The 12,044-nt window shown below is 43.6% G+C and overlaps 1 protein-coding gene and 1 long non-coding RNA gene across 7 annotated transcripts; both read right to left on the bottom strand.

The window, feature by feature from the left end:
• Window positions 1-361: 361 nt before the first annotated feature.
• LOC125553188 lies at window positions 362-5,111 on the bottom strand. 6 transcript variants are annotated; one of them, XR_007303980.1, is made up of 6 exons: window positions 4,439-5,111; window positions 3,429-3,560; window positions 2,617-2,958; window positions 1,824-1,877; window positions 1,276-1,617; window positions 362-1,084 (listed from the first exon to the last, which is right to left on the bottom strand). It is a non-coding gene; the product is annotated as an uncharacterized LOC125553188 (long non-coding RNA). The 6 variants fall into 6 exon arrangements; XR_007303978.1 differs by lacking the exon at window positions 1,276-1,617 and having other exon boundaries at window positions 2,617-2,828; window positions 2,896-2,958; window positions 4,439-5,107; XR_007303979.1 differs by lacking the exon at window positions 1,276-1,617 and having other exon boundaries at window positions 362-1,099; window positions 4,439-5,108.
• Window positions 5,112-6,803: 1,692 nt separating this feature from the next.
• On the bottom strand, window positions 6,804-8,594 carry LOC125554412. The gene is made up of 2 exons (XM_048717975.1): window positions 8,146-8,594; window positions 6,804-6,975 (listed from the first exon to the last, which is right to left on the bottom strand). The coding sequence occupies exons 1-2, from the start codon at window positions 8,545-8,547 to the stop codon at window positions 6,955-6,957; spliced, it is 423 nt and encodes a 140-aa protein (XP_048573932.1). The 5' UTR covers window positions 8,548-8,594; the 3' UTR covers window positions 6,804-6,954.
• Between the last annotated feature and the right edge of the window lie 3,450 nt (window positions 8,595-12,044).

Here is a 12,044-nt window from a genome sequence, read left to right on the forward strand (position 1 = left end):
TGGCAGTTGTGTAAAAGAGGGGTTGATTGCTTTTTCTTTTTAGATCTAAGGGCGTGTATGCAAATGTTATGCCACGTCAGCTCCTTACAATTTGGTCCCACTTGTCAGAAAGTGATCAAATGAGCCAAATCACCCGATTATTGCGATTTGCAAAATGTTTACCGAATCCGCGGTGATTTTTGCAAAAAATTAGTGACCTGGTGATTTTCCGCAGATGAAGCCCCAAATGTGGTGGTTTTTTGCAATTCACTCCCACCTTCCTAAAAGCTTATCATAGTTTCCAAAAATTGTTATCCCCTCCGTCCTCACCACATCCCCAAAAGAAAAGTTCACCAACAAAGAAAGGGAAGCAGAAAGTGTTCCGCTGCAACAGAGGGCCGAGTGCAACCCAATCCTAGTTTATCTCTTGAATGTGAAGAACTCAACTACTATGAAACAATGCCACTCCCCCATATGTCAAATCTACCAATGTTGCCCTCATCTAAAAGTACATCCAATCATCGAATGAATTAGTATGCTCTGATGCAAAGAACAGGTTTCTCACGGAACAATTCATAACGAACATCGGCGTGTACTACTACAGCAGAGTCAAATTTTGAACCGTAATCATAATCATGGGAGAAGGAAAGGCAGAGAGCATATATTCCACCGGTACAGAGTGCCATGTGCACTCCAATCCTACTGAATGTGAAGAAATAAACCATTAAACATTTGAGACTGCCATAATCGTGGGAGAAGGGAAGGCAGAGCCAGAGAGCAAACCTCATATTTACATACCAACTGTGATGTCACACCCTCTGAAGAACTCGAATTCGATGTAGAGCTGCGGGGAGGTGTGCCAGCTTGAGTACTCCTTGAGCCACTGCTGGAGCGCCTCGTCAGCGAGCACATTGAGCGTTTCGAAGGGCACAACAAGCAACCACAGAACCTGCACCACCATGTGGGAGAAGCCACACTGCGGGTAGCCGACCAGAAACGTTGAGCGCTGCTTTGGCAAGACGTCAATGCAGACCACTTGGAAATTGTGGCCGCGGTAAACAAGAAAGCAGAGTACACCTTTTGCTGTTCGTATTATGTGAGACACCTGCAGAGGAGGACACTGCAATTCAGAATATAAGGTTTGTGTAATCAATGGCCAACTGCTAATGACAACTCAGAATGTAATCACCAAATTTATCAACAGGGTGTGGGTGTCAGCATTTTAACTTTAGGAACATAGTTACTCTTGTGTATAATATAGCAGTCAGAATAAACGGACAACGACACTACAGTTACCAAAAGCATTCTTGACATCCTTGTCCCGCAGGCCACAGAGTGAGAGCATAACACGCAGTAGCTTGATGTTTTTCTTGATGAAATATCAGCAGTACAACAAAATATAAGGGGCACGCATGTCTAGTAGATAGACAGAGGCGTACAGTTCAAAAACTTGGGCAGTAGCATGTGGTGCTTAGTGACAAAGGGTGACCGCTGCAATTAGGCCTGGGGAAGAGATTCAGTGACTTGTCAGACAAGCGCAACTATTCCTGCTTCCATCTCATATCCTCAGGGACCACTATTTTTGCTTGGAGCAACCCGAACTCATTTTGCAATTTCAAGAGACAAGAGCAGCAAGATCTAGCATCACAAGAGTATGAAACATTTGTAATTATACTGTTTTCTTGTAATAAAAGCACATGATGAATCTGATAGCTAGTCAACTATTTCCATAGCATTTTTTTTTTGATAAAAAGGGATTTCCCCCCGCCCCTTTTCTATAGCATATATATTTAAACTAAGTTTAATGTAGCAAGGATATCACAAAATATTGGCCAATAACATACCTTGAGCTATACATCAGCACTTGTTATGCAGAGGCCGGGGGTCATCCTCCTTTTCTAAAAGAAAAAAAAACATCAGCACTTGTTACAGCTCCAGAGACAATAAATTAAGTTGTGCGCCAAAGATATGATATCCACTGGCTTCATTTCCTTGAGTTAGAAATGCTACAAGATTTAACTTCCAAGAATAGAAATTCCTGAATTAGCAAAACAATGAGAGCACGTTAATCCACAAAAATGCCCTATGAGTTCCCTACTCCCCCATATTCATCAACAGACTTAGCACTCAAGTCCCAACAGTTTTGGCTGAGTTCTTGGGCATGGACTACTCAAGAAACCCACATCAAGTCCCATCCCAACACACAGACTATGGGTCGAGTAGTTTATTTGACAAATAAATTGTGGAGCAACAAACTTAACTCTCTGTTGGCTTTTAACTTGATAAAACATCTCATCTTGACCCTGTTCCATCATGTTCATAATTCTTTCCGTCTCCTCTTTACTAATAGTCTACCACAGATTCTCAAACAATATTTCCAGTTTCCCTATCTAGTTTGAGCCGGCCGGTTGTGGCATCTTGTCTTGGCTAGTGGGTGTTTCTAGCCTTTTTTTGGCTCTGTGTGAGCTTTATGTGCTTTTTATTACTTTTGGAGACTTTGGAGACCATGTAACTTCTTTTTTGGTTAATAAGATGGCCGTATGCATCGTTCTGATGCAAAGGCCGGGGAATCCCCCTTTTCGAAAAAGAAAAAAAAAATACATACCGAGAGTGATGTCGCCCCGCAGAAGAACTCACCGTCAATGCAATGCTGCGGCCAGGTGGGCCAGCTGGAGTACTCATTGAACCCCTGCCGGAGCGCCTCGGCCTCACTCACGAGCACGTCGAGCGAGCACAGGAACTGCACCACCGTGTGGAAGAAGCCGCGCTGCGGGAAGCCGACCTGACACATCGAGCGAGCACACGAACTGCACCACCGTGTGGAAGAAGCCGCGCTGCGGGAAGCCGACCTGACACATCGAGCGAGCACACGAACTGCACCACCGTGTGGAAGAAGCCGCGCTGCGGGAAGCCGACCTTACACGTCGAGTGCTGCTTTGGCAAGACGTCGGTGCTGATCATCTGGAAATTGTGACTGCGCTGAGCAAAAATGCAGAGCAAATCTTTCAGAAAAAAAACAGAGCATGTCTTGCTCTGCATATTCTGTGAGACATCCGCAGAAGAAGACAATGAAGATTCAGAATATAAGTGTATGATTTAGTGACTTCCTCAGGCAAACACAACTATTCCTGCTTTGGAGCAGCCCAACACTCATATTGCAGTTTCAAGAGACAATAAAATAGCCAGCAAGATATAGCGTTACTAGAATATGAAACATTGTAACTGTACTATTTTATTGTATAAAAGCACATGATGAATCTGATAACTAGTCATTTATTTCCATAGTATATACTCCCTCTGTCCCATAATATAAGAACGTTTTTGACACTAAAACGTTCTTATATTATGGGACGGAGGGAGTATATTTTAACAAAGATTGATGAAGCAAGGATATCACAAATTATGAAAATTTTGGCTACATCATATATAAATATTGGCCAGTAACATACCTTGAGCATTAAATCAGCACTGGCTACAGCCCCATAGATAACAAATTACGGTGTGCGACAAAGAGATCGTAAGTTCGTAACCACTGGCTTCATTTCCTTGAGGTACAAGACTAACTTCCAAGAATAGCAACCCTGAATTTGTAAACAATGAAAGCATGTTAATTCCATGTAAACTGCCACGCCTGCCATTTAAGCAATAAATAAACTGTCATACAAAATTAATAGAAACAGAGCATAACACATGAGCAGCTTTACTAACGATGGCATAGGTCAAAATTCACATGCATAAGAGCATGAATTGCTCGTTCTGTTATCCTTTAGATGCACGGTGTTACCCAGCATATGAACCTGAGATCTGGATCTAATTAGTATTAGACAAATCTGAATCCGATACCAGGCTATTGTGTAGTCTTTCACCATTCTTCGAATAATTAATAATTCCCAGCTTCGATCAAAGACCGGCACACTCATTCAATTGCAAAACTGAAACACAAAAAAGCGAAACGTATGTACTTAAAACGAAGCTGTCTGATGAGAAGTCAGCCTAATTTGTGCCCAATAATTCTACTTCCCATTCAAACATTAACAAGCATCCATACAAAAGTTGCAGTGTTTATTAAGACTGAGGGCCTGCTTGGATTGGGGAATTTATTGTGTGCTCCTCAATATTTAAGTCATTTCACAGAAAACCTGCTCAATTCAAGCAGAGTCGGGCATATGAAATTCATCTTGACGACCCCCTCCTCATATGCGAGTGAGAAGAGTGCATACATGTAACAACACATGGACACATGAAAAAAAAATATTTACTTGTGTGCAGGTCGAGGACAACACCGTGACATACAGACTCACATTCCCTAACACAACGTACTTGGAAAGTATCTAGAAACAGACTATCTAGTGCATGCATATGTACCCAGAACAATAAGAAAGCAGATAACCACTGACAGCACGGACAAATTTTGACAGAATACAAATGAACCGCCGATCAACCAGACCAATCGACTTACCCTGCAGCACGTAGATCAGAGCTTAAAGGGGACGAATCCACCGACGGAGATGACGACGAGGAAGAGCAGCACGTAGATCAAAGCTTAAAGGGGACGAATCCACCGGCAGAGATGACGACGAGGAGCAGCAGGTAGTTCAGAGCTTAAAGGGGACGAATCCACCGACGGAGATGACGACGAGGAGCAGCAGGTAAGCGCAGGGGACGAGAACCCTGGCAAAATGATGGATCCGGCGCCCGTGGCTGCAGCGGGGCAGGCAGAAGGCGATCCCCAGCTCCACCGGCACGGCGACGAAGAGGACGAAGGCAAGGACGGTATAGTATGCGGCCTTGTAGTGGGCGAAGACAGGTCCGGCGGCCGGCTGGTGGAGCACGGTGGTGAGGGCCAGCACAAGGGTGAGGGAGCCCAGCCCCCACAGCGCGCGCCCCAGCTGCTCTACCGCCGGCGGCGAGGCGAACGGCACCACCCACTGCAGCATGTGGGTTATGCTCTCTAGGTCGGTCATGTCGGCGGCGGCGGAGGCGGCGACGCCGCTGCCTTGGGATAAGACCGAGATTGAAGTTGAAGTTGAACTCATGGAGGATGGAATCGATCTACAGTTTTGTTTGTGGGATACTGAGCTGTGGTGTGGGGGCTTTGTTTTGTAAGACCGAAACCCGCAAAAATGTTCCGCGTTGGCGATTTGAGGAAGCTGCGGCGAAGCTGCGGTGAGAGCCCGTCCCGACGCATTTGACCGTCCTGATGGCATCTGCCTCCACGTGTCCGATCTCAGCGCCCGACGGCCTCCGCCCAGGCTCGACGACTCTTTTTTCTGTTTTCATAAAAAAAAAAAAAAATCGGCCATCTACCAGACGACAACGCGGCGCTAAAACAGGCGCGCCTGATTTTTCATCCTTGGCAGTGAGGAGCTAGAATCATGGGCTCATCCTTGGCGCTGAAACATGACATCTTAAGCTTCTGTCTCTAAAGCTGACCAGAACCTCTAACTAAGAAAGTGCTGCATGACTGTATCACCATATGAGTTCGTGACCGAAACTGCTCTGCATACGATGATTTTCTCGTCCGACTAGTACGACCAGAGACCAAATCATCTCTAAATGCTATGACCCACAAACTAAATTATCTGCGATTGTCTCTAATAATCATACAATGTTGGACAGGCACTCTGTTCGTACGTATAGCAAGGTTCGTTCGTGACAGACTTACCACTCGCAAGTCTCATCAGTTTTGGCTGAGTTCTTGGGCATGGACTACTCAAGAAAACCAACATCAAGTCCCAACTCCCAACACATAGACTATGTGCTGAGTAGTTTATTTCACAAGTAAATTGTGAAGCAATGGGCTTAACTCTCTGTTGGCTTATAACTTGATAAGCCATTTCATGCTTTTAGGTTCCTTTCCATCTCGACCTGTCCCATCATGTTGAGAATTCTTTCCATCTCGACCTTACTGACGATAGTCGATCGTAGTTTCTCAAACAATGTTTCCATTTTTTCTTTTCAAAAAAGAAGAGAAAGAACATAGCCTTCAACGACAAAGGAAAGCAGAATGCAACAGGGTGCCTGACTCTGACTGCACTCCACTCCTAGTTTATCACTTGACTTTCAAGATCTGAACTAATTTACCAGTTGCAGTTATGACACATCCAAACTGACACATACCCTTTAAGCCGCAAGCAACACTGATGTGTCCTTCCTTAAACCTGATAAAATCTTATGCCTGAAACAGCTACGATGTTTCCATTTGCCAAATCTACCATTATTGTCCTCAGAAATTCAGAACATGCCAGAGTAATAATTATATTCCGATGCCCAGATACTAGACAAAACAGATTTCTCATAGAACAGTTCATACTCCACGTGTACAGTGTACTGTAACAGAGAGTCAAAATTTTGAACCATACTCCTGGGAGAAGGAAACCAAAGTGCATACATACCGACAGTGATGTCACATCCGCTGAAGAACTCGCCATCAATGTAGTGCTGCCGGAGGGTGGGCCGGCCGGAGCGCCTCACTGGAGAGCATGTTGAGTGAGCGCAGGATCTGCAACACCGTGTGGAAGAAGCTGCGCGACCGACTGCTGCTTCGGCAAGACGTTGGTGCTGACCACGTGGAGCAAAAATGCAGAGCACACCTTTCCAAAAAAAAGAACAGAACACGTCTTGCTCTGCATATTTTGGGAGACGTCTGCAGAAGAAGGCACTGACGATTCAGAATATAAGGGTTGTCTATTCACTATTCAGAGGACGACTGCTAATGACAGTTCAGAATGTAATCAACAGATTTAACAACAGGGTGCCACCATTTACCTTTAGGAAAAAAAAAATCAGTTTATCAATCCTTGAAATCCTTATGCCACGAAAAATCAGCCTACATCATAAAAACTGTGCAGTAACATACCTTGAGCAGTACATCAGCACTAGCTACAGCACCAGCGATAACAAATTAAGTTGCGCGCCAAAGAAATCATACCACTGGCTTCATTTCCTTGAATTAGAATTGATAGAAGACTAACTTCAAAGGATAGCATTCCTGGACTGGTAAACAATGGAAGCACGTTAATTCCATGAAAAAGGCCCTATCAGGCATATACATTGCCACAACTTCCATTTAAGCAATAAATTAACTGTCATACAAGAGCAAGACAAACAGACAATAGACTGTAGCGTAACACATGAGCAACGTTACTGATGATGGCATAGGTCCAAACTCACATGCATAAGGGCAGAAACTGCGTGGTCTGTTTATCCCTTAGATGAGTAGCATTACTCAGCACATATAACTGAGATCTGCATCTAATTACCAGGCCAATTAATGTGTACTCAAACGATCTGAATCCAATAACAGGCTATTTTCTAATTGTCCACAGTTCTGCTAATAATTAATAACCAGCTTCTATTTTCTAATTTACCAGGCCAATTAATGTCTGCTTCTACTCATTCGATTTGCCAAGTCAAAACACCAAAAGGCAAAATGTATGTACTCAGAGATAATGAAAAGTCCACCTAACATGTGCCCAGTTCGTTTTATTTCCCAGTCAAACACTAATAAACAAGCATACAGCAGATTCGGGAACTTTTTAGTTATCCCCAGTATTTAGCTCAGTTCACACAAAATACACTCAATTCAAGCAGAGCCAGGCATAAAATCCATCTTGACAGACACCTCCTCGTATGAGAGGAAGAAGAATGCATACATGGAACACATGGACAACATGACCAGAACTTTTTGTTTTGTTTTCAGACCGAGGACAGCGCTGCCGCATACATACTTATATTCGCTAACACATCTTCCAGTATCTTGAGACAAAACCTACATACTCCATACGTATAACACATATCTTCCAGGATCTAGAACAAAACATACATGCTCCATATGTATAACACATGTCCTCAGTATCTAGAGACAAAAACCTATATACTGCGTATGTATAACACATATCCTCCAGTATCTAGAGATAAAACCTATATACTGCATATGTATAACACATATCCTCCAGTATCTAGAGACAAAACCTATGTACTGCATATCTGCCCAGAAATAACCAACCAAATAATCACTGACACCACCGAGAAACTTCCACCAAATACAAAATTAACCTCCGAATCAACCGGACCAATCAACAGAATACATCCAGGCATCTGTGCAGCTAGTAGTTTTGACCTTGCATAAGATCAGAGCTTAAAGGGGACGGCGAAACCACCAACCGAGATGACGACGAGGAGCAGCACGAATGCGCAGGGCAATAGCCCTGTGGCAAAGCTGAGGAGTCGGCCCCTGTTGTTGCAGCGTGGCAAGAAAAAGGCGGTCCCCAGCTCCACCGGCACAACGACAAGGAGGACGGTCGCGAGAATGGTGTAATAGGCTTCCCTGTAGTGCCCGAAGACGGGCCCTGCAGCTGGCAGGTGGAGCACAGTGGTCAAGGACAAAACAAGGGTGAGGGAGCCCAGCCCCCACAGCGAACGCACGAGCTGCGCTACCGATGGCGGGGAAGCAAACGGTAGAACTGACTGCAGAATGTTGCTTATGGTGGATCGACCGATCTCCAGGTCGGGCATGGCGTTGTCCTCGACGCCGTTGCCCTCAGGTTGGGACAGTGCGGCCCCCATGGATGAATCGATCTCGAGTCTCGTTGAGTTGTTCTGTCTGGGCAGGAAGATCTGAGAAGGAAGAGAACAGGGGATGTACATACAGTCAGCAGCAGCCAGATAAGCTTACCTGATAGTCTTGTGCAATCCAAATACTACATGCGGAAATAATTTTATATGAAGTAGTATAACTTACTGCAAGTCTAACTAGCAATGTTTAGAGGAAACTATACCGATGTATAGCTAGCAACAAACTCAGAGTGTTATCTTGGTGTGAAATATGTACAGATGGGCTAAATACCAGGAAGCAGGCAAAAATTGCACCCAGTCTAAAGCAGCAGCTAAAATGTTTCTGGCTGGATATAAATCATCTCAGATCTACCATGATAGGATTCCAACTAGAACAGGTAAACAGTTATTTCTAGACAGGCAAGAAATGTGTACAACAATCAGTTTTCTGAAAACAAAAACCTCCTATGAATATGACTATGGTGCGTCATACGAATGGACACAACACTGCTAGTTATTGCATATGGCTTTGAACTAGGATGGGAAATCCCCGAAATGGTCTTCCCCAACAGTAGGAGTAGAGCGATAGATGCAGAGAAGAAAAGAACAGGAAATGGGTATTAACGATAATCCAATTTAGGCAGCTATACCACAGTTGTGCAGCGTGAACAGTTACTCACGGTAATTTAATTCGAGCAGCTATTCGACAGTCCAGTCAACCACAGATACGAAGCATGGACAGATATTCAAAATCAACAGCATATGAAGCATATGCGTCACAGCAAAAAAATTATGTAAAAAGGGGATTTTATAGGGGATGCTCCGCGGGAAAATGGAGACTAGCAGACTGAAATGAAAACGGAGACTACCCGGACTGAAATGCAACGGGGACACCGGAGGATGGCGACAGGGATTTGACCTCTGGGCTCTGGGGGATGGCGACGGGGGGATCGGAGGATGGCGCCGGACCCGAGACGAGATTGGAGGATGGCGACGGAGATTTGACCGAGGGATAGCGGGACTATAGGCCAATATTTTAACATTCACTTTATTTCATAATAAATATAGTGCACTGCGTTTTTTGAAATTTAAGTTTGATCATAATTTTAACCAACGTGATGACTAAGGCTGGAACAAAAATTATACCATTTAATTCGTATTAGAAAGAAGTTTTTAATGATATAATTTTTCTATTGAATTCGTATTCGAAAGAAGTTTCTAATGACACAAATTTAGTCGCCCATGTTGGTTTAATTTATAGTCAAACTTAAATCTCGAAAAACACGGACGCACTATATTATAAAATAGAGGAAGTAACACATAGCCGATAACTGATTTTAACTTGTTAAACTTAACAAGTTTTTTTTTCAGGAGCTAACGAGTTTTGCGAGCACCCCGTTAATATAACACAACACCTATTTTATGCTAAATGGCAATATTTCTTAGCATCTCAATCCATCTATTCCATTTAATCCGTCCAACCTAACTCATGAGAGATAAATAACTAGTGCTGAAATTTAGTCTATTTTTGAACCAACCCAATAGCAATTTTAAGATTCCTAATAGATCCTAGAGACCCACTTAGCCCATTCATGCAAGATAAGAGATGGATTAAAGTTTATTAGTCTCATACTGCTCACCTAGTAAGAGTTATACCTTGTTATAAGGAAGGTTGTTTCTTCACATGTATAAGGATGAGAATAAGACAGACATTCATGTGCGCTCCTCCGCCGCCGCCCACCTGGTCAAGATGCGTCGCGGGTTGCGGAAATGAGCCGAGCCGCTCTTCAGATAGGCACATCAGAACTTCGTCTGCCTCTCGCCACCAAGTTCCAAACTTTGAGCTGCTGCTATGTTCGTCCACATCCCGGCTTGCGGCGTGCACCGCAGGTCGGGATAGTAGGCCTCCAAAATCCCGCCACTTCGAGTTATATACCGGAGAAGGGCGATAAGGTTTTTGAAGAGCGCTATGCGGGACTATTGACTTCTTCATCATGAAAGCCACGGGCGTCGACGACTTCTTCCTCGGCGTCGACAACCTCTTCGACGACATGACCGGCGACGACGTCAACGCCAACCCCAATGTTACTGCCACGGCTCAGTACCTTTTCGTGTTCTTTTCTGATTGAGATTCTACCACAGTTTCTTGTTCTAGATATGTTTTGTTCAACTTCACTACTTCAGATGCTATTTGCATACTCTATGTGGGATTGCATGACTTGTCTTATCTCTACTATGATAGTCATGTTTTATCTACTATTTTTGTTATTAAAATCATATGGTAAATTGCTCATGAGCCTCCATATGTTCTAGATATGATCATATTTTCAACAATAAAAAAAATCTTATTATAGGCAATTTACCCCGAATGGTTTTGCTACTTTCATGAGACCTCCTATGTTTGAGGGCGTGCACTATAAGACGCGTGAGAGCCGTTCTATGGTTTCAAACCATTAGCTACTATGACGCCACCCTTCGTAAACCTGAAGGAGTTCTTGATCCTCAACAGGAACAAGCTTTTCAGAAAACGAATACCTTGTTTAAGGATGTTCTCGTGAGTGTTCTTGGTGAGAACATAGTTGCTGCCTATGCGTCAAATGATAATGGCAAGGATACGTGAGATGCACTCGAGGCCAAGTTTGGGGTCTCAGATGCCGGCACTAAGTTGTATATCATGGAACAATTCTATGACTACATGATGACTGATGAGCGCTTCATGGTTGAGCAAGCGGACGAGATAGTCATTTGTTAAAGAACTTGAACACTTCAATTGTATGTTACCGGACAAGTTTTTTGCCGGAGGCATCATCACTAAGCTTCCTCCCTCATGGAGGAACTTTACTACCTTCCTCCCTCATGGAGGAACTTTGCTACCTTTCTGAAGCATGAGAGGCAGGAGTTTTCTGTTCTGGATCTCATTGGGTACTCTTGATGTGGAAAAAAAGGCGAGACCATCATCATTCTTCAGTTCAGGGACATTACAGATATTTCAGCACACAACTCATCTCATAATCTCATACCACAATCTTAGAAAAGAACTCGATGGCTGATTCTGTCGGAAGCTGATTCTGGATAATATAATCAAAAGGTAAAAAGAACTGCGCTTCAATGTGGCCAGGCCATGGAAACAATGGAAAAATAAAATTATAAAATTAAGAAAGAAACACTCGTGCTAACACGCCCACTTTTACTAACGGACCGTCGGATCCGAGCTCAAGTTCCCTTGACTCAGATTTGGGTCTTCGAGTTGGAAAAACTTGACTGTCAAATATTTCTCCTAAAATCTTGAGATTATTAAACAAACATTGAAATTGAAGAAAAAATTTAGTCGTTTAAGAAACTCCCCATTTCGGGTTCTCATTACAACTCTTTGTTGTGTGACATCGTGTCGTTTAACGTCCTTTTAAACAGTTGGACACCCACTATTGCAGATAAAGCTGTTGAGGAAGATCATCAAAAACCTTACCCAGGGTTGCCCTCCATGTCACAGGAAACCATCGTGCAAGCGA

This window comes from Triticum urartu, chromosome 4 (genome assembly GCF_003073215.2).
Source record: "Triticum urartu cultivar G1812 chromosome 4, Tu2.1, whole genome shotgun sequence".
In the NCBI taxonomy this organism is placed as follows: Eukaryota; Viridiplantae; Streptophyta; class Magnoliopsida; order Poales; family Poaceae; genus Triticum; species Triticum urartu.